General features: G+C 39.2%; 1 protein-coding gene across 1 annotated transcript; it reads right to left on the bottom strand.

The window, feature by feature from the left end:
- Positions 1-10: 10 nt before the first annotated feature.
- ift122 (intraflagellar transport 122 homolog (Chlamydomonas)) lies at positions 11-26,768 on the bottom strand. The gene is made up of 29 exons (XM_015006297.2): positions 26,661-26,768; positions 25,410-25,476; positions 25,241-25,325; positions 25,076-25,154; positions 24,076-24,152; positions 23,889-23,955; positions 23,654-23,800; positions 22,876-22,948; positions 20,989-21,180; positions 20,494-20,632; positions 19,628-19,821; positions 18,641-18,778; positions 16,793-16,957; positions 16,358-16,555; positions 15,749-15,889; positions 14,916-14,969; positions 13,651-13,812; positions 11,992-12,158; positions 11,281-11,452; positions 9,626-9,728; positions 6,217-6,357; positions 6,007-6,104; positions 4,965-5,065; positions 3,285-3,450; positions 3,097-3,214; positions 2,872-3,000; positions 2,236-2,315; positions 1,944-2,108; positions 11-1,461 (listed from the first exon to the last, which is right to left on the bottom strand). The coding sequence occupies exons 1-29, from the start codon at positions 26,699-26,701 to the stop codon at positions 1,375-1,377; spliced, it is 3,546 nt and encodes a 1,181-aa protein (XP_014861783.1). The 5' UTR covers positions 26,702-26,768; the 3' UTR covers positions 11-1,374.
- Positions 26,769-26,771: the final 3 nt, after the last annotated feature.

The following is a 26,771-nucleotide window of genomic DNA, read 5'->3' as shown; positions in this document are numbered from 1 at the left end:
AACAGTCATATGAAAGCCAGCGTATTTTATTATAGTTGATGCGATCTGTACACAAGCTCAGAAAGAACACAGATCTTTGTGTAATAACATGCACAAAAACATTAAAATAGTGATGTTTCTCAAAAAGGTTTTATATATTTTACACTGTACACAAAGTACCTTTTACCAAGACGCAACACGTATTGCCTCTGCTCCTAAAGATTTAGAACAACAAATTTACATAACTCCACTATATATTTACAGAAAACTACAAGTTATGCCTCCAAGATGATTATTTTCTAATTTTCCTGAAAATAAAAAGTAAAATAAATGAAAGGTTCTCAAACTGTCTGTGTACTTGAACCTGCCTTTAATGGTCAAAGGAAATGTTGATGTTAAAAATAGATATCAATGAACTGTGATGTAGAAAAGGTGAGTTTTTTACGACCATTAGTTGTTTCATCAGAGAGATTAACTGAAGACGGTTTTAAGATCTCTATGTGTGAGAGCAGTGAAACAGAACTGGTGATTGTGGGTATTCATGCTGTGCTTCACTGACCTCTAAAGTCTTACCCTGACCTTGATGACCTTGTTCTTGACCAGTGGCACTTACCAATGTGATTAGTCGACAAGTTAGTTACTGCTAGAAATGTCCATTGTGTACCTCCAAACACGGTAGAAACGTCACTAAAAGAAGTATTGAGTGCGACTGTAAGGTTTAACAAAAAAATAAAAGTATTGCGCAACAACAGATTTTGTATAAAAGGCAGCCATTTTGGATTTTGAGATCAAAGTTGGGAACTTTCCTGTTTTTCCAGTTTCTGCAAGTTCATTAGTTTATCAAAAACACTTAGTAATGACCCTCTGTTTATATTTAGGGTTCAAGTTTAAAATCTGTATTGATTACAAAAATAACTTAACAAGTTTAACAGACTTAAAAACACAATGCTTGACATTTAAAGTCTCATCTTTCCTCCTCCAAACATTTTTCCTGATAATGAGGTCAAACATCTCAATCTGGCGTTTAGGAAGATTTTATGTCCCTGAAATTAAATGTGAATTAAATTTTAAGTGTAACACTTTTAATGACATTTTTAAGTCCCAGCAGAAACCCTTCTACTTCTAAGTAAAAATGGAATGCATTATTAAATTGCATCTTTCAACTAATCATGCAATGCAAATTGAAAGTGCCAGTGGATACATTTTTTTTTCTCCTTTCCTTTTTATATGGTTAATCATAACAAGCTGAAAGGTCCAGGTCCTGTTGTATTCCTGTGTTAAAATGCCTGATTGTACTTGGGTACTTGGAGGTCTTACTATTTACTGATGAGGTATTTACTATAAAAAGAATTACTGCAATAAGTGAAATGTTTGATAAATTTAATATAGTGTTGATCAGTTGGGTTCATCAATGGGTCGACGGCAGTAAGGACAGCAGCTGTGCTGCAGCAAAAGGATCTCATAGTCTTCACTGTGAAACATCTGCAAGAAAATACAGTAAGAAAACGTTAGAAAACAAGAAGGAAGCAGCAGCAGATCAACCATCAATCTAGAGATTGAAATCAGAGAATTATGGTGATCCACAAGTCACAGTGTGCTTTTTTCTCTCTCTCTGTTTATTATATTGACCAAAATTAAGAAATCACACCATTTTCAGTCCAAATAACCCCCCAGATCAAACAAGGGTTTTCAATTTCATTAACTTTTTGAGTTAAATAAAACTTTTATTATCGATGGATAAAAAGGAAAATCACTCAAATTTCATTTGGATTTAAAACTACCACCTCCTCAAGACACTGCAGCACTGTTTTTTCTCTTGTACATGTTTCAGTCAAAATAATTAAAACAATTGCAATTGGTCAAACTTCCGTTTGAGTCAGATCTCAAACTAAATTGAAAATCCGTTTCAGCCAGTTAAGGCCATTTTAGCGAGAGCTGCAGCGCTGGGTATGTAAATGCAGTACCTTGAAGCAGCTGGGGCACATGGTGATGCTCACATCCGGCAGCAGGGAGCGGAAGTATTCCCATTTGAGCGGCTTGGGCCAGCGTTTGATCAGGACGTCCCTTCTGCTCATGGAGCGCAGCACCGAACGACTCACCTTGACGGGGACAAAGGTGGAGCCCCCTTGCTGTTCGGACACACGGATGAACACAAACACATCCTCTTACGGCCTCCGTCTTTTCACTGTCTCCAGCTGGCTCACCCAGCTGGCAGAATATTAATCACCTCATCTATTTTCTCCTCTCCTTTCTTACCTCGAAGCTCATTTTGGCTGAAAACGGATCGTCGTCTGTATTAACCAACCCGTCGTCTATCCTCAGAGCCTCCAGGTCCGCTTGGCATCAGTGAAGAGCAAATAACCTTTTTTTTTTTTTTTTTTTTACGTTTTTTACAAATGTTTTCCACAATGACACCTGCAAAACAGGATAGCTCCAGATAAACCGGCATCTGAGAGCGAGTTCTGGGAGACAATGTGTTTAAGTTGTGCCTGTCAGTCACTTCACGGCCTTGGAGGAACACAACACACCTCGGTGCCCTTGAGAGTCTGCTGGCTAATGCAGGTTAATCCCCGCAGCAGGGCTGTGCCTATGGCTCTTCGAGAGTTAGTGTCATTAAGATGAGACGGGAGAGCCTCACTAACCCTATTAGCGCGAGGACTAAGATGACTTAGTTCTGACAGCTTACCCACAAGCACGAAATCAAGGCCAGCGCAGACTAAACAGCTTCTAAGGACCGTCACAAGACAGAGGAGAGCCACGTGCTTCAATTAGAGGAGGTGTGCTGTTTGTAAGGGCAGCTGCAGAATGAGCACTTAATAATTCATATGCATCAAGTGAACAATCTGTCACTTTGTGTGCAGATATGATAATAAGCTGAAGATGAAAGGATACCACTGCTGCCCACGTTGGGGCTCCGTGCTTTGCAATCTTCTTTGTGAGGAACCTCCAGGTCGATGAGGGACAGAGCTTCTTCATCACCGATTCCCTCCCCCAGGTAGAACTGCACCAGAGGCAGCACCTCTGTGTCACAAACAACGTGTGCAAAACAATGGAAAAACAACGAAACGATAAAAATCTCACGTTAGCGTTAACACACAGCACGTTCGCGTCACTGACCGTATGACGAAGCGGAGTAGATGAAAGGCTGCCTGCAGTTGATGCACACGCTGCCCTGGCTGTTCAGAAGCGGGTTGTTTGTGGAGCAGCGGTAGCACATCATGTCCTCAATAAAGTCCTGCAGGAAACATGAAAACTTTACCCAACAGGTAACAGGACAGGGATTTTAATTGAAGTCTTCAACGCACCTCGCTGTCGTGGAAGGGTTTGGAGTGAATCATGAGGCTGCCCAGCTCTATGGACTCCACTAAGTGTGAGGGAATGTGGAGCTCCTGCAGCTTCTCGTAGGAATACCTGGCCAACTTATACGCTCCCAGTTTGCAACTCTCCTTGGCCAGAGCAAACAAGGTGTTGCTAACAGTCAGGTTAAGGCTTTTGTGCCACAACGTGTAGGGATACACTGATCAGAGACATGTCTGGCAACCAGTTATATCAGTCTAACTGACTGGCTGTAAATAGAAACAAATACTTAACATTTTATGCAAAATAAATAAATGAATGATTTCTTAAGAGACGATGAGGCAGAAGAGCCTTCGCTCTGCATCACCAGTAACTCGAAAATGCAGTAAAATATTTACAAGAGGAACTTGTAAAAGAGAAAGACAGCAAATCTCATCTACCCTTTTACAATACAAGCGCATCTTTTTGTTGTGCTTCACTGGCACACTTCACAACGCAGGTCATTAATGTTACTCTAAGGGGGATTTAAGGAGCCTTTCTGTGAACATCATGTGTGAAGGAGAGTTTTCAACAGCTCTGCACTTAAATTTCAATATTTGAACTCATCAGCAACATGATTAAATCTTTTAAAAACCTTTTATTATATCACTCTGTGTGTCATGAATCTATCTTAGGTTTACTTTTTGAAATTAAATTATGGCAATAAATAAACTTTTTAACAATCGAGAGGCACCAGATTGGAAAAAAGATCTTTGATCTCCCGATCATTGGTCATGGTCAGTCAAATGTAAAAAATCAGTCAAATCTGGTGACTAGTTCATTTCTTGGTGCATCAGATCCTTAAAGTAGCAGCAACAAATAAATAAATAAATAAATTACATCACCCACATTTGGCAGAGAGTCTGAACAGAACTGCTAACTATTAGTAATTATATAAAAACAGATTGTGGAGAGCAGCTCTGTGAGTGCAAAGCACAGGTCAATCAGCTGCAGAGGCAACAGCTCTATATCGGGACACTATTCCTCTCCAGCTCCTCCTACACACCCAGCTCTGCTACTCCTGATAAACACACGTCCTTCTATTGTGTAAAGTGTTTAGTTCAGCGGGCTGGGGAGGGGGTTATTTGCAACACTGTGTCCAACAGCTCACACAACGTCCAACACCTTCCCGCTAAGTTCATAAATCTCACTTCAAAGTTGTCGGAGCAGTTCGGTTCAGCCACAGAGGATCCCAGCTGCTGGGGTGGATTTCCTCTTCCAAGGCCCTGCTTTCCTTCCTCACACCAGCTCCTGGATGGGTTGCGCTGTGCGCTTCTTAGTGGGGTGAAATCTGTTTGTTCAAATTAAAACCAATTGTTCGTTGAGTTCATGAACAGGAAAGTGTGCACAGAGTTCAGTAATCAAACCACTTGTTTAGAAAACCAACTATGTGCCTCTTGCTGGCATCGCCTCCTCCCCGTCATCACGGCTTTTCTTTCCCCCAGCGGCAGAGTGGTCTCCGCTGTGGCGCCAACACTTCCGTTCTCTCCCAACTTTTATCTCTTTTCCTCTGCTTTGTCATCACTGCTGCTGCTGCTACTGCCAGCCAGTGTTGATTTTGGAGCGATTTGTAGTAGGAAAGAGGTAAAGTCCACCCTACTGCAAACATCTTGGTGTGTTAAATCTACTTTCATTGAGAAAAAGGATACACTTTAGAAATCCCCGGAAGTACATCCTTGGTGAGGTTGTTCAGCAGGAACCTGCAGAGGCTGAAGATTGTCTCTGGCATGTGGGAACTAAAAGGTTCATCCTAAAGATGGAAAAAATTATTTATAACAAGAGACGAGGGTGGTATGGATTAAAAATAACCTAAATATCTGACAACCACTTTAAAAGCTCCATTTCTTTTACTCCCACTCTTATTTCTATAATCTTTCAACCTGTCCTAAAGCAGGCTAACCCGCTGCTGCGTCTTATCCGTCCTCGGAGTGCCCTGGAAGGCAAAGATGAATTTTCTAAAGCCGTCACTAAAAGCATTTCATCCCCAAGAGTTGATAACTTTAAATCTATAGCGCCTGTCTGGGAGAGTTAGCGTGATAAATAGAGGTTTTCCTGCTCTGGTCTGGATCACACAGATGCCTCTGTTGTTGCGAGGGTGTGACCACGGCGGAGAGACAGAACGAAGGAGCTGAAACAACAAACTGAGCACACTGACACAGGCCAGGTCACACACACGCGCGCGTGCGCACGCACACACGCGTACTCATTCAAAACCCTTATAAGCAGGAACTGTGTTGTCTTGAGGCATATGAGGCCTGGGGGGCAGGAGAAGGCCACTCAGGAGGTTGTCATGTTGTTCCATAAAGGAGCTTTTTACCTTAGTGACAGAGGTCAGGGGGGTTTAGAAGTCCAATAATGGGTGGGATATTTCCCTTTAGTGAACTGTAACCTCAACTTAATGCCTTCTATTTTCTCTTTTGTTCGCTTTGCCTGACACTCTCTGTGCTTATCTTAATTTCCATTTAAAGCTGAATCATTCTGTGGATTGACATAATCTCGCAAAGCCAGACCTATTCTCTGTGTGCGTGAAATCGTAAGTCACGTATAAGTGAACAAAAATAGGCCTCTAACCACATTGTAGGTACTATTTCTGGTCTAAGCAGTTTAAATTTGACAGCTACTCACTTAGGTCCCGGTCTTTGTGTCTTTGAGTTAAGCGGAATTAAAACTTATAAAGTTCTAGAGTCTCACCGTGTAACGCTGGATGGAGCTGTAGACGTAATAAAGCTCAGCAAGATGCTGAAAGCTCTCGAACTTCTCCAGCATTTCCTTCCTCTGTTCTGTGTTTTCTGGTTCAGATGCACAAAATCGTAATAAGGTGAAACTTCATGGCAAAAAACAAAACCAAACAAAAAAAAAAAAAAACTGGGTTTTTAAGACTTCACAGTTGACATTCCTCACCTCGGGCAATGTCCAAACACTGCATAGACAGCATCCAGTAATAGTAGCCTGCGTCGTTGAACCTGTTCTCCACCACTGCATTGTGGGTAAGCTGCTCCAGGACTTTTACTGCTTCATTCTGACGCCCGGCCTTGTGAAATGCTGACAAGTAGGAAAAGATCAACAGTCAGTTGCTCCTGTGGGTCTTCAAAAGCCAATTTAATGAAGCAACACTTCATACAGTCGAGTTCAAGAGAGACACCATGTGATGTTTTTCACTGGTCTTCCAAGGAACCATTTCACACATCAGGAAAGCAATACTGGGAAAGGTTTTATATTCCTCGTCATTAATGCTTGGCACAGCTACATATATCACTGTTACTGTTAAGTGACATTACAACCACAAACTTCAATGTTTTCCATTAGGATTTTATGTGATACATTTTTTTTTAGTTTTGTTGTGATTTGTTATACACTTTTAAAGTATGGCACCTAATCGTTCGTGCATTTGTGCTTGAGATCCCCCTTTCACCTCAATCACCGATCCATTTCTTGTAGCTAAACATGTTTTCTGGGTTCTTTGCAAAACTAGCTCTGGAAGGACAGCGTCTTATGGTCCCAATGAAATACAGCTAATTCTGTAGTTTTAATGTGACAAATAAATGTTACGATGCGCGAGGCACGGGGAATAAATGTCAAAAGTGATATATTTACCAGATAACAGGTAAAGTGTTTCTAATGTGACTCTCATTTTGTATATGTAAGGACTAGCTGCAGATCAGTCCAGTTATGAAGGCGGTTCTTAAAATATTGCTGAACACCAAAGCACTTCTACTTTTAGGTCCAAATAAACATGAGATTAGTCTCTGTGTTCCTATCACTGGGTAATTAGAAGCAGCTTTTAGGAGTCGACCCCAACAGTGACCCTGCCCCCACAGAGCACTGCAAGGGTCAAAATGCATTATTGGCAAACATATATTAGAAGGCCTAACTGGATAGAAATCACATTCAGCTGCTTTTGGTTACTGTTAGCGACAACAAACCCCAAACTCCCACCTAACAGAAACACCAAACACAAACTGACAAATCTGCAGACTGTGCTCCATATTTTCTAATTTGAGCTCGCTTTTAGAGACAAACAGAAATGCATGTTATTTTACATGTTATATTATTATAAAAGCCGGCATATATATAACCATTTATTTGTCCACAAAGATAAATAATATCTTGGCTGTATAATCTGAGGACAAAGGGGTAAAGCATCTAGCTGCAGCAGCATGTAATGCAGATAAAATCTACTGTTAAACAAACCTGAACAGAAACTCATAACTACCAGATAATGCGGTTAGCTTTCGACTCTCGTTTGCATGCTAATACCGATTCTGGCCAATTCAGAATATGTATTTAAAAATAGAATACAATAAGGTATATGAACAGCTTTCAAAGTATTTTTCCTCCCGCCACCTTAACTCTGAGATTTCCAAAAGGTTGCAAAAAATGTCATCATCCTGCTGGCAGAAAGAGGTTGAAAGCTCAAAAAAGATGAAAACCCATTTTGTTATTTTATTAACTTCTTACATCTCTGAGCTTCCGCTGTCTTGTTTTCAAACCCCTTTTTGGCAGAACAAACAGCTAACCTCGAATCTCCTTCTCTCGGTATTGACATCCACACGGAAAAGTGTTGTCGGTGCAACCTGGTACCCCTTACATTATCTGCAACCATAGATTTGATAAAACTGGATTTTTGTTGGTCAGCAGTCAGAACAAATTTAGGTGACAACTGGGCAATTCCAATCAAAAGCAGGGTAGTGCAAGAAATCACAAATTTAACAAACTACTTGGAGTAGGACAAGTCTTAGTTAAGTATTTGAGGGTTATGCATTCAGTATCTCAATGCCAGAAAACTTTTGATGATGCTTTTCGTTCATTGCAGGTAAAGATGCTTAAAGGAGGGCAATCAAATCATTAAGAAGCTACATCAAGATTGTTTCACTGTCAAAACAGCATAAGTAACCATAAATCATCTCAAAAAAACATAAGATGTTGTTAAGGTGGAAATAATGAGTCCAATTGTTTTTTTCAGCATCTAGATAGACTAGTTGCTATCTGGGTTCTGCGTTTGCTGCTAAGTGTTAGTTATGTATTTGTATGTATTTAGGTTAAGTACTGTATTTGTTTACTTAAAATAATCCACAGGGCCTTCACAATATTCATTGATACCTTCATTTCATGTGTTTTCCTAACATCCTTCACCCATTTCTTGGTCCATCTCTACAAAATCCTTCAAAGTAAAGTTTTGCGGGAACTGAATTTTTTGCGGCACTCAAGTAAATATCCTTTAATATCACCATCTCCTTAGCCTGTTTTGCTGTTGTCCAGCATCCTAAACATCTTTTTTAAAATTCATTTGGATTGGGGCTCTTATTTGAGGCATTTTTGAGCTTTAGAAATCTCTACTGCTCTAAAATGGCAGCATCATTTCACATTCAAAGAATGAAATGATGACACTTATTAAGAGCAGCAATTTCTAACAGCATCCAAATAAGAAAAGTCTTTTTCTGCATAGAAAAATAGCTCATTAAATAATCTGTCAGACTCAAGAAAGACATTGTGACAAGACCAGACAATCTTGGGCATATTAATTCATTCAACTATTCAAAAATGGAAATGAAAAAAACACACAAAGTTTTATTTTGTGTGCTGTTACTGTGGAGCCAATAACCGCTCATTATTTCATTTTGGAGCTCAATTGTTATCCATAAAAAGCCACAAAAAACAACAACTAAAGCACTTTAGCACTTTAAGCCATGATAACCATTTCTGAGATTGTCACAGAGAAACACCAGTGCACTGAGTATGAGACTAGCCAGAAACTGAGACATCACAATCACTGGTAACACAATACTGCCTCGACAGCTCCCTAAAAAGCACACAATTACCTAAACGCCTGCCTATAAGCAAGCCCAAACACAATCAGTCATAAATCCCACATAGAGACGAGCAGAAGAAGATTATGTAGGAGAGGAAATATGCCTGCTGAGATTATAATTATAAATCTATGAGTTGATTATGACTATGGTTAGAGTTGGTAATCATCATCAGAGCCGCTTGTAGCACTGGTGATTAGAGGCAAGCATGCGTGTCACTCACTGAACAGGCAGCCGAGCCGTGTCCTGCTCTGCTCTGGCAAAGAGGATCATGTTTTACGGGGGATATGGAAAATCTTGAGGAAGTTGTGAAAAAAAAAAAAAAAGTCTGTGTCCAAACCCAGCAGGTTTTATCACTTCCATATGTAGACCAACTTAAAGTATGCTCTATATATGTTCACAGAAACCTGTTCCTGGAGGCACGGGTTTTTAAAAAGACGATAATACATGCATCATATTCCAGAAACAAATCGACTGAGTAAAGGTGAGGCTGGAGCTCTGACCTTTCTGCGCCTCCTCGAAGCGATCGTTTTCAGCCAACCACTGGGCGTAAGGCACAAAGACGTCATATTTGAACTGCGGGTGCTTCTCCACCAGCAAGAAGGCCTGGAAGATTGACAGTTGAGAGGACAAAGGAAACATTACAGTTAATAGAGCATCGGTGTTCAGTTAGTTGGTACAAGATAGAAAACGTGGTTAAATGGCCCGGGGCTGGTAAAGGCCCAGCTGTAACTCATTAGGGAAAAACAAGTTAACTGTACATTTTTTTTAAGTCACAACATTTCTACAACATTATTAATTAACTGAAGACAAAGAGGAATGTACAAGCGAAGCCGGCTTCACACTCGGCTACAACTACAACCGCATCGCTGTTTGAATGACAGGAAATAAAGAGTTGCTGTGGGGCCCAGTGAGCAGAAATTTGCCTTACAAAGTGACTAATTAAGCTCGATGTCCTGTGGCATAACGAGAGCCAAGAAACACACATCGCTCACACTCTTTGGAGTGAGCGAAAAGTTTTGAGTGGGGTCTCAAAGTCATTTAAAAATACTTTGCTTGAGAGAAAAATGGCATCCATATGATGTAGCCAAGTTTGTGTTGGGGTCTGGCTCCCTGGGAGAAGCACATAAAACCAAAGTGTTCCCTAAACCTCTGGCACCCTCCTCATGTTTTCTCCTTTCTCGCTCTCTGAGGATTAAGACATACTCCGAGAACCATGTCTTTGAGATTTGATGTTCTGCTTTTGGCTCTAGCGATTCCAAATGCAAATCATCCATATGCATCTCTGCACTGCCTTTAATTTGATTACAGACTGCAGATGGATTAAAGAAATGCAGTATTTCCTTTTCCTACGAGCGGCATGATCTGCTGTGACGCAGAAAGTTGTGTAAAGTTTCAAGCTGATGCAGCATTTTGTTTTGAACTTCTCACAGGCTCATCACAATGTGGGCACGAATTCAGAGAAATCAGCATCTTGATGATCGGCTCTGGAGGCCCTGTGGTTTCATTTGTCAGTAAATGAGGAGATCAGGCAGACATGTCTTCTTGTTTGCATTCAGCCATGGTTACTCTGTTATTCTGACAAACTATTTGTTGGAGTTCCCTGCCAAACTAAACAAGCCATAAAATACAGTTTACTCTGTGGCTCATGAAGCACTTTATTAACAACGGTTTCATGTTACTGTATTGCGGGGTTGTTCAGAAACATTTTTCCTGCCAAATATGCTATATTTTTCAGACTTAAATGTGTATAGTTCTCAGGTCATTTTCATTTCTATTTTCAAATAATAAGTTCAGTCAAAATTCTCTTAGACATCATAAAAAATACAAGAAGAACCTATGAGAAGATGTAGATACAGCATGTATGTATGTATGGACTAGACCAAGAAAAAAAAAACTGAATGATTATGATAACATGTGCATCATACATTCAAATCAATAGTAGCAAAGCACACTTTTTTTTTTTTATTTCTGAGCAACCTATTTTTTTTAATTCACATATTTACTATGTATGTGATGAGAAAGGGAATAAACTTGGAAAAAAAAATCTATTTCTCTATTCTTTCCCCAAGTAAATAATTCAATAAAACTGACAACTCTCTCGAGACTTTTCTGCACACAGCGAGTCATCCTGATGAGCTGAATAAGTGTCTCAGACCTCTTCCCAGTGTCTCGTGTCCACGTGCAGCTGCACCAAAGCTTTCAAGTCCCCCATCTTGGAATAAGTCTCTGAGGCATAGCCATGGTGCCTCAGCTTCTTAAAGTGCATCGCACACTTCGCCAGCGGTTCACGCTCGGCCTTGTCTAGCTTGCGGGCGATGTCGATCAGCCTACACGAGAAGAGGGGAATAGGTACACAGATAGGGTGAGTGAAGGTAAACCATCACCTTGCCGCCTGCTGCATCATGCTCATGACCCCGGAACGAATTTTAATCAGTCAGGGTCCGAACCTGAATCTGATTCAGGTTAAAGAGCTCTGACTGTGCTGAGCCCCTCTGATCCACCTTTAGCACCGTAGGAGGATCGCGACAACACGTGCGCAGCGTGTCAGATGGAGGCAGCAGGACGACTGAAGCAGCCACCGCTTATCTATTTGTCTACACAGAGAAGTGAGTGTAACTCAACAGAGACTTGATTGTCATTTTCTTTCCTCAGGATGCCGAATACTTGAGATGCTTTGAATTTTGGAAATAGGAGCAGGATATTTCTTTTGTAAGTATGAAGTACTAATGTCTAACTCTTAAAAGCTATGATAAAAACAGGTATTTTTTTTCCTACAAAAAAAATAAACAAACAAATAAATATATGTGTACTAATAACATAAAGATATGTCAGGAGAAAAATATCTCCTAAAGTGAAAGGCACTTACATGTCTGCCCAGCCGTGTTCTCCAATAATATCTATAGCTTTCGCGTGTTCTCCTGCTGACAGGTACATTTCAGCTGCAGCTCGTGGCTCCTTGCTGCATTTAGCCCAATCTGCCTGCTTCGTTATTAGTAACTTTGAGCTCTGTGGGTCTGTAGCACCAACAAACTCCTGCAAAGAGAGAAATCAAATTACTTAAGTAACACGGAAATGCTGAGTTACCCATTGTGATCGTTGCTAAATATTGTGAAACCAGTTAAACATATTAAATTTGCTACCTTAAAATAAATTATGTCCTGAAAAAAAGTAAATGAAATATATCAATAGTACTGATCAGAAAAAGCCATGTGAACTAATCTACATAAACAGTTTTTTGTGTGTGTTTTGTTTTTTTAATAATTACAACAGAAGGCAGTGGCAGCATCATGCTATGGGGTTGCTACTCATCAACAAGGGGTCGGGAGGCTGGTAAACATTATTGGAACGGAGCATGCAACTAAATATAAGCGATGCTGGATGAAAACTTGTTATATGCTGCAAAATATTTGAGACTGAGGGAGACACTCAACTTCCAGCAGAGGCAGTGAAATGAAATTTAAAATTCAAATTCAAACATACTTTATTTGTTTTTATTTGTGTCTTATTTCAGTCTAGTCAAACTCCAGACTGGCAAAGTACTCTGTGAAGAAGAGTGGAGTGGTGGTTCTACAAAGTTTTAACTTATGGAAGGGAATACATCTAACAGACTTATCACATTTTCATTTGTAAAGAAAACTTTCCCTCCACTTCACAATCATGCAGTGCTTCGTGTTGGTTTACCATTTTAAATTCTTGTAAACTACATTAACTTTGAAGATATAAAGTACCAAAAAATAACACGGTTCACTGGGCATAATTCTACATACAATTTCTATCCACCTAAGCCGGACAGGATCTTATTTCCATTGGAAAGTAATCTTTAGAGAGAGCAAAAAAAAGAAAAAAACCCTGCTCAGACTAAACCACCTAAACCATTCAAGCTGTAAAGGTCTGAGGCAGGAGGAAGAGAATCGGACAAACATCAGGCAGCTCCTCAGCCTTTCCCTCCGGTGTCCTTCCTACCTAAAACAAACAGGCTGCGCGGCCAGATGGCCACACAGTCACAAAAATATACAGCTGCCACATCGCACAGATACAATCTGACACACATATGCATGCAGAAATATACATGAATAAGTCATAGCTGTGTCATCTTCCTCGGAACTAAAATGTAATACCTCCGTTAAAAAAACACTGCCACAGGAGCATCAAAGACAGAACATATATATTCAGTTTGTATGTACATTTATATGTAGTTTAAATAATAACTATTTAGGAGAGCCATCCTTGTGCTGTTCCAAAGTATTTGTGTAAAAGTGTGGCATCTGTGCAATGATCAGGTGATGTATGATGTGATTCCGGTGATGTATGAGGAGATGAAAGACAGACGGCTAAAGGGGCCTGTCTGAACACGGCACAGGGCCCCAACTTGGCATTTCTCCACATAATAAAGAAAAGCCACATGTTCTCAACTCATACGGCTCGCAGTACCTCACAGGGTTTTATATTTTTTTTTATTTGTATTTGTAAAAAAGCTGAGTTGCACGCAATTTGCTACGACTTTGTCAGTAAACGCTTCGATCACCTTGGCGTACTCGAACATGCGCAGGTCGGTGTACATGCTCAGGGCTTTGGATTCATGGCCGGCGCGTTTGTAGAGCTTAGCTGCCTCGCGGAATTTCCCCTGGAAGGCATAGACGTCTGCCAGGAAGAGCTCGTTGTCGTTCTCGCCCCGCTTCTTCCTCTCCTGAAATCAGTCAGCGTTAACTGTGTGTGGACAGTCAACTGCATGTAAACACATCTGCACAACAGCAGCTAGAAATACAGAAATATTCACACCCCTCCATTTTTATTTATTTATTTATTTATTTATTCACATTTTGTGTCACAGACCCAAGCTAGCATTAATCCAGCTGCTAAATAAAGGCCTTAGAACTTTGTTAGACGACATAAACAAACAACATCATTAAGATCAAGGAAGCACAGCAGGAATAAAGTGAAGAAGCTTAAAGCAGGCTTTGAACGTCTCATAAGCCATGGCAGGGGACACAGCAAACATCTGGCGGAGGATGCTCATGAGAGTAAATTGTAACTTTTAGCCCTGCACGCAAATGATTAGCCCTGCATGTATCATGGAAAAACTGCACAGCACATCACTATGAACAACCCATTCTCACCATTAAATATGGTGCGATTGGGTGCTTTGGGCTGCTCTGGGCTGCTTTCCTTCAGAAGGGACATAGAAGCTGGTCAGAATTAATAAGAGGTTGGATCAACTTAATCACAGGACAATGTTGAAACATCTGAGAATGGAGAGGAAATTCCAGCAGGACAGTGACTATAAACAGAGCTACAAAGGAATGATTTAGATCAAGGCACATCTCCATGTGTTAGAATGGCCTAATCAAAGGCTAGACAATGACTTTGTGGACAACACGAAAAAGTGAGCTTCATGGACACTCTCCAGCCAATCTGACTGAACTCGAGTTGCTTATTAAATAAAAATGGTTTTCTAAACGCTCAACGCTGACATGACGTAAACAAGAACAGACTTGAATCTGTGACTTCATCAAAATGTGATTCTATAAAATACTGACTCAACAGGGATGAATAAAAATCTTATTCTGCTTTTCAGATGTTCATTAAAAAAAAAAAAAAAAAACATGCATCCTCCTATTTCTAATTCACAATAATGCAATACTGTGCTGGTCTATGGCATATTATCCTCAAATTACCTATTTTAATAAGGTAATGTATAATTTAATGGGAGGACAAGACAAAGATGAGAAGGACATTGACGTATGACTTACGTATGATTTTTTTTTCTTTCCTCTGATAAACAGACATTACCTCAATGCTGCTGATCAGCTCCAGGTAGCGCAAGTCTCTTATTCTAATAAAGGCCTGAGAATGGAAAAATAGTGTGATTAAATTAATTTTTTCTTATAATCAGATCACTAGCTTCAGCGTCTTCAAAAGCCCTTTTTAGAGAGTAATTAACCTCTTGAGCTACAGACTATTTTCTAAATTCCTCACCTGAGAAACCTTCTGACATTCAGCCTAAAACAGCTCAACAACTTAACTAAACAACTTGGGTTTTATGGAAAAAAAAAACCTTGGCATTATTTGAAATGAAGCAAATCTTCCTATCATTAAGCACTGGCAACAAACAAAACCTCATGCAAAAGAAAAAAGAACACTTCTATTTTGTTTTCATTTCAAACAAAGCAGTAAATTATAACCATGGTATAATAACAATAAGTATAAATGTCGTGATGTGATTTAAGGATATCCTCATCTGTTGCAAATGAAGCATTAACAAACACAAAAAAATCTCTGTTCTAATGAAACTAAAATATGTGAAATGCTCGGAGATTTTTTTGTTTTGTTTTGTTTTTAACAGTGATGGATGTGTATTTCTAACAAATCCAAACCAAAATGAACACGAGAAGCAAGAGATTTAAAACACCGTTCCACTGTTTATTTTGCTCCTTGGAAAAAGTCCAAAGATCTGTTTCCATGTTTCAGAGATAAACCCCATTGAGAAAGGCTGTGCATGAATGTCTGCTATTGTTTATGTTTTTTTTTTTTGTTTTTTTTTTTGGTTTTTTGCTGATTCAACTAAATGTACCAATCTTGTGTGTGATAATGACACATTTCTTAAACTGGTGTGTCTGACTCACCTTCTTGGCGGTTTCAAAGTCAAGTCCCTCCAGAGCTTCTGTGGCTAAATCCCTCCAGTCACTGTCTGTCACACCGAGACAGGCGATCTGATAAGCTTCCTTAAACATCTTCTTCTCTAGGTATTGGTACATGGGTGCTGACTGGGCAGAGAAAATGTAGCGGTCTCAGAGAGTTTTACATTTTTCCATCTTACAAATAACAATCTTCAACTTTTTTTTATTGATATTTTGTGCTTCAGACCAACACAAAGTAGAACTGAAGTGGAAGGTAGAGGAATATATGTAACGGTATCAGAGAGTTTTACATTTTGTCATGCTACAAATAACAATCTTCAACTTTTTCTGTTGATATTTATGTCTTTTTTATTGATATTTTATACTTTAGACCAAAAAAGTCTAACACACAAAATCTCAATAAGAAAATCTGAAGCTTGAGGACGCAATGTGAGAAAATGTGTAAAAGTTGCAAAGCAGTGAAATATTTCTTCTAAAACAAATAACCTTCAGGACATTTTGACCACCATCTCAAGGTTGTGCTAAACTCTTTGTTACTGCAGGGGAAACCGTCACTACATCTAGATTAAAACAGGCCAACAAAATACAACCCACCTGAGGCACCTCGACCGCAGACATGGAATAGACGTGGAGACAGAATATTTTCGAGCCGTTGTAGCCGACCATAAAGCCCTGCATTTTCTGCTGGTGCACAGGGAAGTTGCTCGCCTTGATGTTCAGGTAGCCGTTCCCGGAGAAGCACAACATGTCTTCACACTGGGTGTTCCAGGCAACACTGTTAGCATTAGGCTCCTACAGAGAAAATATGACAGGATATGAGAAAGTCAAGGTGTAGAGGCCACTGCGAAACAAAGAAGAGCCAGAAAGACATACTTCAAAATTAAAGTCTCCCTGCGCTGCTTGCAGAAACTTAACATGTATCCATGTTTTTCTCTTTTTTTTCAGACAGGCTGATTTTGCGTAGTCCGTTCAGAAACCTTTCGATTTGCTGTCCTTGAGATGTTTTTTTCCGTACTGCTTTTGACAAACCTGAAAAAGTAGTTCTTTGCTTTTGATGTCGTAGACGAGGAGGGTGTTACGTTCATCCACCACAGCCAGCTTTTTGCGGGACGCGCTCATGTCCAGGCAGCGCACTGACAACGACAGCTTCAGCAGCGTTATTGGAAAGGGGTTGTCGATAAATATCTTCAAGATCTACATCACAAAATCAGAACAAAAAAAATATAATCTGAGCAGATGAAATGCTTGCTGTGATTCACAGGGACTTGCAACCTGTGGTCCGGAAGGTCTTTGGGCCTTTCACAGCAGCTCTTAATAACTACTTATAAGTGATATCTATGTCATGATAGCAATAGCTGTACTAATAAATTCAGGTTTTAGTTGTTTTTTCCATTTTTTTATTGAAATAATTGTATTAAATGTTCACATGAGAACAACACAAAAAGTCTCAATAATGAGTTTTAGAACAATATTTCTTGTCATTAGTGATTTTGTATTTTACATAATTTTCCACAAATATCAACATCCCGTAGAATAAATAGTATTCATTCTCTTTTTTTCTTTATTTCAAAAGCTAAAAATAGGAATAAAAATGTGGTTCTTTAAAAAATGGCAATATATTTCCTATTTTAGATTTTTATGAAAAATCACAGTTGGAGGTTTTTTTTTCAAATGTCACATCAAATTTCAGGCTCTAAACACATTTTATTTAGCTGGACTGAATAAAACGTCCAGAAGCCAAAAGAATGGCTTTTTTGGTGGGTAACAGTTGCAGTGTCCTATGACAGACCAACACAAATGAGTGCAAACTGGGAGAAAAAGCAGCTTCATATTTTTTTACAAATAAAGATCTGAAAGTGTGTAGTGTTCTGTATTCAATCCCCTCTAGTCTGACATCCTTAAATAAAATCAAGTATTTTGAGTATTCCCCTTAGAAATCACCTACTGTAATTAATAGAAGATGTAAGAAATTCCCTCTACAGCTTCCCACAAGTCATGGAGAAAACACAACAAGCATGTGGAAGGAGGTTTTCCAATTAAATGGGATCAAAGACCTTCACATGACACTGAACACAGTTTAACTCAGGTGAAATATGGCAGTGATATTGTTCAGAAGGACAAGTAAGCTTACCAAAGTTGATAGGATGCATCATTTTAATTCAATTCCGTTTTATAGCTACAGATTCACAACAACCATCTTTACATTTTACGAGACAAAATGTTTCAGTTTCTCAAAGAATCGTTAAAATGATCCCGTAAAATGGGACAGCAAATTACACGGAGTGTAGATCTGTGTCTATGGTGATGCTTACTTTGTAACATTTTTGCTTTTTGTTGTTCCTGACCAAATCTGAATAAATTGAAACTTCAGACCTGCATTCAACTGAGATTCTGAGACAAAAAAAATGGAAAGCAGATGTTCACACATTCTCTCTCTTCAAACTGACTGAGTTTGAGTTACTTTTGCAAAGATAAAAAGGCAGAAATTTCAGTTTTTCTATATGTGTGAAGATGGAATACATACACCTAAAGACTGCAGCTGCTACAGCACCAAAATGGCTTTCTATTAAGTGTTGCGTGAGAGGCGCTAAATACAAATGCATAACACATTCAGACTTTCATTTATGGAAAAAAAAAATTAAAAACTTTTCCTCCTTCATAATTATGGACTAGTTTACGTTCATCTATCACATAACCCCCCCTCGTCCCCTCAAAAAAACACTGAAGTTTGCTGTTGTTCCAATAGCAAAGCTGCACAGATATCTTTGCAAGACATTGTAAATTTTGCATTTCTCCAATTTCCTAGAGAATTGACATGAGGGAATGGTTACCATTTCAGAGTTCCTGTAGGAGAACACATTGTCTTTAAGTACTCACAGCTCCGTTTTTTAACCCCACAAGTAGACCCTCTTTGCATGGCGGGCCACCAATCACTTTGATGTAACGAATCATAGATTCCATCACCCATTCTTTTTCCTTGACACCGGCAAAAGACAGGCACTGGAGCCTTTTCTCCTGTGCAGAGCATAACAAGTAATATGAAACCACAATCACATACAGTCCTGACTAAAAGATTCATTATGGCAAAATTGCGGTTTTAGCTCAATCATTTCATGGGCTATTAATCATAGAAAAACAAACTCATATAAGTCCAATAAATTGCAGCATGTTGTTCTTTTAAACACGGCAAAGGGTGTTTCAATGTCAGAAAGCAATTCTACAAAGATAAACAATGATATAATCTACCAGAAGCATGCACAGCCCATATATAAGGAATAAGATCTGTCTGGGACATGAAACACAAGCAAGTCCAATAGAGAGATCTAAAGCACCCCTGTCACACAAAGACAAATTTAAAAGGAAATAACCTCAGCGCTGTTCCTCAGCCCCACCAGACGCTGTCAAACATTGACGAAAAGCAGAGGAACCCCCCAAAACAAAAAAGATAACCCTTCCAATCCATTCAAACTGTCTTTTTTTATCCCTCCAGCTTGAATAGGGTTGCAAAAGGGGGAGAGGCGCGCGCTGCCCATGTAGTTGGGAACACAAGTACAGCTGGGGTCTCGGCAGAAACGTGGAGAAGCAGCGATTCAATTCCTGGGCTGCGTAGGTTTGGAGTAAATGGTTTAACACTAATTCATTCTGACTTCATCATCTTAATGGCGTCCTAATGTTTGTACAGCTACAAGGGTCAAAAGGACTTAGCAGAGAAACTAAAGAAGGAAATGTTTCATTATGAAAGAAGCCAAATACAAAACAGGTGGGTCAAAAGCAAGTTTAATAAAATCATTCGATGGGCTTTGCTGTGTTTTTAATGAATTCGAGATAAAAGAAAAAAAAAAAAAAAAAAGGACGACTCCAGACCTGACAGAGAATGACGTGCTGGGAGCAGACCACCAGCAGGTTGCACTCAAACTTTTTGCAGATTTTGTCAGTAATGCGGTATTCCATGGTGGATAAGTCGTCCGTGCAAATGTTGATCTTCTCGGGTAGCTGAATGGCCAGGCGGTTTCTGTAGATGGCGATCTTCTTTACCAGCTCATGGCACTTGATTCTCACTAGGAAACATGAGAAAGTGGGGAGAGAACATTTTCAAAAGATAATACAAAAATTGCTTTTAAGACCAAAAAAAAAGTATGTTTCCGCTTTCTTGAAAGAAAGCGGAAACATTTTTCATACATTCTGGTTTTCATACAGAATGTTTCCGTTAAGAAAACGTTCTGTATGGAAACCAAGACAACAACCTTTAAAAAAAAGAAACAGCATTCAGCATTTGAGAACTGTGTCCTTTATAAACAGAAAATGTCACTAGACTTCTTGTTACACTTTAAATATGGCTCCTTCTACTCTGGAGGAAGATGGATGGATGGATGGGAAAGTCTAAAAAAACTAATGTTTTTTCATACTCTATGTTTTTTTTCCAATAGACTCTGATTTTTAGATGTAAAAATCTTGAAAAGACTATAAAAATTCCGATTTGGAACTTTTCCAGACTGTGTGGGAAACCAGCCAGACTTAAGAAAAGTCTTGTGTTGGTAATTACATTCAGTTCAATTCAAAACTATTTTATTCAAATGGAATGGCAATAATCTCCGAAGAAAGTCTCGTAATGTAGTGCAAGTGTAACACAACTGATTCAATGTGAGTCAATGTGACGCTAAAAGACACCCAACCCATTATTTACTAAGGCATCATAAACTGAGCTGCATGATGCAGGTGTAAAGTTTTACGGTTCTGTTCAGTGATGAGGTCCTGCACGATGACATTGGTCATGTTGTCTCTGTAGGCGTAGAGGTCTTTGTAGAGGCCGTGAACTGTGGTGAAGTTAAGTTGGTAGCAATAGATGGTCCCATCCTGGCAGCCGCACACCTAGATAAGAGACAACAATGTAGCAGTACATCCTATTAACACCTCTAAGAAAAGACTGAGGGAGTGGGAAAATGTTCCTGTTGTTAAAGCCTCTATACTGCCGAGCTGCGAGAATCTGCCAGGAACCCATTCTCTCCTGTGTGCCTCATCACTTTCAGTTAAATATAGTGAGAGGAAAAGCTGTAAAAGAGTGACTGTAAAATGAAATAGCTTGTGTATCTGTGTAGTTAAAAACTGTGTTATCACAACGGGGAAAGAAAAAATGTATCGCTTTCTCTGCGACATGCATTCCTACTCAGGGGCACGGAAAGGTGAGGTCTCGTTGAGATATATGGAACAATGTGACGTGGACCCACCACGTAGTTGGAGTTGGGCTTAACTTGGCATGTCCACACCCAGGCTTTGTGCTCTCCAATGGTTCCTAGCCGCACACCGTCTTTAGTATAGAGGGACACCTGTTTGTCAGAGCCACCCATCACAATGTACTCGCCCTTGGAGAAGTAGCTGATGCAACAAGGGTCGTAGTTTAGAGTTCTCTCTTTTAAAACCTAAAGACGACAAAGAGAGAAGAGCACATTAAAAACAGGAATAAAACAAGCATGTCTTGTGTTTATTGCTCAGGGGCCTGAGCCAGCACTTCCTACTGTCTGGGCCGGCACACTTCAAAGTCCTCACTACATTCAACTATCCCTTTGAATCTGATGAAAAGAAAGACAAAAAAAAGAAAAAAGAAAAAGAAAAAGAGACCGTCTGTGGTTAAAAAAGCCTCTATTGTATTAGAGTTCAAAGTCCATTTGTGCAGCATCATATCAGGTCTCTCCATTCTATCCATCTGCTTTTTCTCACTGAGCGGAAAAAGGGGGACTCCCTGACAACTGCTGCTTGTTTTCTTTCTTTGTGAGCGATCCATGGTGTTGTAATCAAAACAGAATGTTCATTTAAACTGATAAATAGGGAGATGACAATGGAAAAAAGCCTCAGATATACCAGAGAGAAATGAACAGTGCAGATGCGTCTGTAATTACAATATTGCCCACAGGGAATTGAAGAGGAAGCAGTGATTATGAGTAGGCCAATAAAGCATAGCAGGAAGGATCACCTCCCGTGTATTGTCATGGTTTCAACAGACCCCAACAATCAGAATACAGATTCTAAACTCAGTTAAGGATATTCTGTGGGGTTTAGGATTGCACCGATTTATCTGCATGCTGATTTATCTGAATGCTGATTTATCAGCCCCGATTTCCTCAATTTTGGGAGATTGGTGATCTGCCGATACTTGCGTGTGAAGCCGATCTCATCCACCAGTCTTATCTACCTCAACTAAAGTCTACTGTCCTCTTTTTGCCCTGCTGTGAGAGAGGTTTGACTGACCGACGTACACACCCAACAGATCATGTCTGCACATTTTCAGTTAACAATAGTCACCTCACTGTTGCCAACTCAATGTGGTGTAACTGCTATATCTAGCAACATTTCAGGCAAAAAAAATGATTGGCCAAAATCGGAATCGGAAAGCCAGGCTTTTTAAAGATTGATAAACTGCGATCGGCCAGAAAACTGCAATCGGTGCACCTCTACTAGGGTTACACCTACAATGTTTAAAAAAAGTCAACTGTTATTTCTGGTAAGATACAGACTACCTGGTGTCCTATAAAGATAGAATATTAAACCCATTTGCATCTAAATTTATTAGACTTTATAGAAAAATTGACTTAGTTCACTCACAGTTTCACAAAACTGAAACTAAGATTACATACTGAGTGATTTTAAGTATGTCTTTTTGTTACTATTGATTGTAATAGTTTACAGCCAAATACAGTATGTCAGACTATCAAGAAATCCCATTAAACCAATAAAAAATGGAAAATAACCATAGAAATCCTCTGCAATGAGGATGAGCCTCAAAATGTCAATCCTAATTAAGCTGGCTGTAGCCAAGCATTTTAATGGAAAGTTGAGTAACAGCAAGAAGTGTATACAAAGTGTACAAGCAAAAATAACCAGAGCGTTGAGAGGACTGTGAAGCAAACCCCTTCAAGAGTTTGGCTGAAAATATGTTGCATTCATCCTGCTGTCAATATCTATGCTGATTAAAATGACTTCACTATATGTAGCTACCAGTGTTGGTATTATTTGATACGGCACGTATATTTCGATATCTTAAAATTTAAGGGGGAAATGTGAGGTATTGAGCTGTATTCGGGAAGAGAATACTTATAGCAACAATTACTGACGTTCACCTGTTTCCCACTGAGCTGGTAGAAGGAGAGTTTCTGACCCCAGTCTGCCACAGCCAGTGTGTCGTGCTCATCCCTGTGAAGCAAAAACAGCTTAGCAGTTGGTGCTGATAAGCATAGCCTTTTGAGCTGATAGCGGCTTTGGTTGGTTAAGTAATGACAACACTGAAAACCACAGAGGCCAATTTTCATTTTAAAGGTTTCCTCTGTAAGTGACAAGCAGGCATTGTGAAAGTTTTGCTATGTTTCATCTTAATCACATTTGTACTTACAAAGAACTATAAGCAGATGTACCTATTCATCCTGTCAATTGTGTTGCTGTCTGGTTCCAAGGAAACTAAATCCTTTACAGCTTAAAACACAACTTCTTCCCAGAAACACCTCTTGGTCATTTTTAAACAAACTATTATATTTTATGGATTGTTTCACTGACGATACATCTGCTGTATTCCATTGCTGACACTTAACACTAACTTTGCACTTTATTTTTGTATTGCTTTATTTTTCTCCAAAGAACCCAGTCAGAGAAGGGCTCCTGGTTTTGGCAAGAGGAGGAAGCAGAGAACAGAGACTCTTCCAAATAAGCATCATAATCTCCCTCACGGTTCAACCACTCTAATGTCAACTACTGCCACCTGCTGGCCTCGCTTAAAATAAGCAATTTACAGTCAATAAATCCACAGTCCTAGCAACATGGACAACACAGGATGGATGAAATAATTAAAAAAAAGAATCAACATTTCTCATGGATGTTATGATACAGTAACTAAGAAACACTAACCTGGATGGATTCCACGCTATTGACCAGATTGGAGATAAAGATCCTCCTGGACGCTCTATCTTGACCTTCTCTTCTCCATTCTTGTTCCGTATGCTCACCACACCATTCATCATGCCGAGGGCGAGGTACTGCCCATCGTTTGTCCACCTGAAGTTTAAATAAACTCGAGTTGAAGCAGCAATGTTTTGCACGAAAAGATAAAAAAGTGTTTCATGACAGTCGAGAAACAACTTACCCACAGCATGTTATTCTGCTACTCACTTTAGTCTTGTTTACAGATTTTTGTTCAGGGGACCACAGGCCTAAAAAAATGTGAACAGATAATGCTCTCTTTGTGATTCTTCTTGAGATATCACAAAGAAGAGTAACTTCTAATCGACCAATCAATCTCATGCATAATATGTGATTGACTGGACACTCACCAAAGTCACCAGACGAGCAGGAAGCAAGTTGGTGAGTGATTGGGTTGTAGGCGACACACTGGATTGCATCGTTGTGGCTGCAGATAAGGTCAATAAAAAAAGCAAGGCGAATGGAATGAAAGCACAGTGTACACTAGGTAGACAATTGTGTCTTATTTGAAAAGAAATGTTCTTCATGAGGGATAGGTGTGATTCATGCCAGGGAGAGAAACACATTTCCATATTAACAGACAATTATTTCTTGCATTTTCTTTGGATAACACGACCCAGTTTTCAGTTTTGAATGAGTGAACAGAAACTTGATTCATTATAGGTTATAACGAGGGATGGGAACTGTGCTGAAACAGAAAATTCAGCAGGGTTCGAGTAGTTTTCAGTACAATTGAAATATGGCTTTGGCAAACATTTCTGAAGTGCATGGCTTGATTGTGGGAAGAGATAACACTATTCCAAGGTCCTCTCAAGGCCATGTAGCAATACTTGATCCCTTGGGATGATGGCCATACATTTAGCGCCACCTGTGGGCTGAAATGTGCAATGGACAGAGATTTTCAACCTTTGGGCCTCTCTAAGGATTTTGTAGACTTTTGCATTTTTACAGTACCTTATAAAATAATTTATATCCTGTTGGTTAACCTGAATTTTATCTGGGAATGTCAGAGTGAAGTGAACGCAAATGCACAACAAAATTTTGCAGATTAAGAGTTCTGTCAGCTTATCCAAATCCACATAAAAGCAGTGTTGTTTGTGTTTGCAATCTGACAAAGTGAGATAGCAGTCATTAAGCTGTTGCCAAACATCCTAGTTTTGCTTTAAAAGATAATACTTAGGTCTTTGGAACATGATCTGTGAATTTTTGGTGCACAAACAAACTGAATCGAAGAGATATTTGTTGGCTTTGTTAAGTCATTAACCCCTATACGACAACATTAAAGACATAAAATAATGCAGTTACTCTTGAAAACTAAAGAAAACTTATTAGAATAATAAAAGCACTTACGTATATCTTAAAATACCCTCCAGTTTAGAAGTCCAAATGATAATGCTTTTGTCTGCAGACCCTGAGGCAAACCTCTTACCTGCACAAAAACATGGTTCCTAATGAGATGAAGGTGAATAAGATAGAGAAAGTCCTAAGCATTCAAATAGAAAACCAGCTCAGTACCATCCCTGGCATAGGCCACACAGTACACTGTATCACTGTGTCCTTTTAAAGGCTGAATAATAGTCCCATCTTTGGCATCGCAGACCTGGAAACAGAAACCATAATTTGTTACAGCAATGCATTCTGCAGAGATGTCCCTCGCAAGGAAAAGATAAAAGGTGAGCCTTACCAGCACACGTTGCCCTGCAGCCATTATAATTTGGCTGCCATCTGGCTTGAAAGCGAGGTCATAAACACTGCAGTAGAGAAAATTGTTTGAAATGTTTGTTTTCACAAGACTGATTGGTCGATTAGCAACAATGCGCGGAGTCATTTATCAGTAAGAATCACATATTGCAGTTTTAATGTTGAGGGTGACCCCTAAAAAGCCCTTGAGAATGTTGTTTTATAAGTGTATTTTTCTTATTTTTATCTTGTACATAACAAGAAGCAATATCAATGTAAACAAAGCTGATAACACACCGCCCTGTACAGAGATTAAAACCGTTATACATCCAGAGAAAAAGCAGGATGTATAACATAGGGGAGGGGAGTAACAAATAGTTTACAATATAGTGTGGTAAAATGCTCCCATGATTTAAAAAAAAAAATGAGTCTGCAATAATAAACTCTAACTGAGCATGTTTGCATAGCTAAATACCTGACAGTATTATAGTTGTTTTAGTTGTGTGACATATTTTTCAACTTCCAGTTTAAGAAAATGTAATGTTTTATTTTTAAATATTGTAGACCATAAAGAATGACATGCAACACTGTACAGCTATATTTATAAAACGACAGAAAATGTTGTGATAACATTTAAAGTCTGTATTGTATTAAGTCCCTAAGCAAACCGTATGCAAAAACATGTAAATGTAAAGTAGGGTTTCCTAAGTCTAAATAAATTGTTAAAACGTGGACTATATTAGAGTAAATTTTACACATCAGTACATCAGCAATGTGAAAAGGATTGTGAGTTTTAAAGCTAGAAATTGTTAAAAAAAAATAAATAAAAAAAACGGAAAGAAGGGACATATGCTTTTTAAGGTCAGAGAATGAAAACGTTCTCTAGTGTAGCTGCAGTGGCAATAAACCAGTGACAACATTTTTGGGAAAACTTTCAATGCAAAGAAAAAACGCCTTGACAAAGAAAATATTCCAGTGAAATACTTTGCGAATAAACAAGACCATAAAATCTAGCTAGATCTGTGGCAATAAATAGAGACTTTTAGCAAACTTAACAGCGACAAACTAGACGTTTTCAAGCATATTTTTAACGTACATAAGATGTCCATCATTAGCCTTCGTAAAATAGCTAGATGCTAATGTACGTTAGCTGGCTTCTACTAGTTTACATAGCAACCACCGTTGCTATCCAGCTAGCGTTACATCCTAGTTTCCGACCGGGGCAAAAAATAAACACAAGGTTAGAGTCTCTTACCGATCACGAACCGTCTCTTTCCATTTTTCAATTGGCCTCATTTTCAGCTATAAATCATAAAAAAGACGACCTGATTTTATTTTAAATCAACAAGTTATTGCAGTTCGGGTT

The sequence above is a fragment of the Poecilia mexicana genome, unplaced genomic scaffold (genome assembly GCF_051168715.1).
Source record: "Poecilia mexicana isolate PSO_F unplaced genomic scaffold, ASM5116871v1 scaffold_7, whole genome shotgun sequence".
Taxonomy (NCBI): domain Eukaryota; kingdom Metazoa; phylum Chordata; class Actinopteri; order Cyprinodontiformes; family Poeciliidae; genus Poecilia; species Poecilia mexicana.
Note: the sequence above shows the minus strand (reverse complement) of the source record. Positions and strands in the feature narration are given on the sequence as shown.

Bases quoted from the DNA above. Each gene is read 5' to 3' on its own strand.
- ift122 (XM_015006297.2), bottom strand. From the start codon at position 26,701: ATGAGGCCAATTGAAAAATGGAAAGAGACGGTTCGTGATCG. The intron at 16,556-16,792 runs GTTTGTCAAAAG...TTTTCTCTGTAG, and splicing joins GCAAAGAACTACTTTTTCAG to GAGCCTAATGCTAACAGTGT. The intron at 15,890-16,357 runs GTGGGTTGTATT...TTCTCTGCCCAG, and splicing joins CTGCGGTCGAGGTGCCTCAG to TCAGCACCCATGTACCAATA.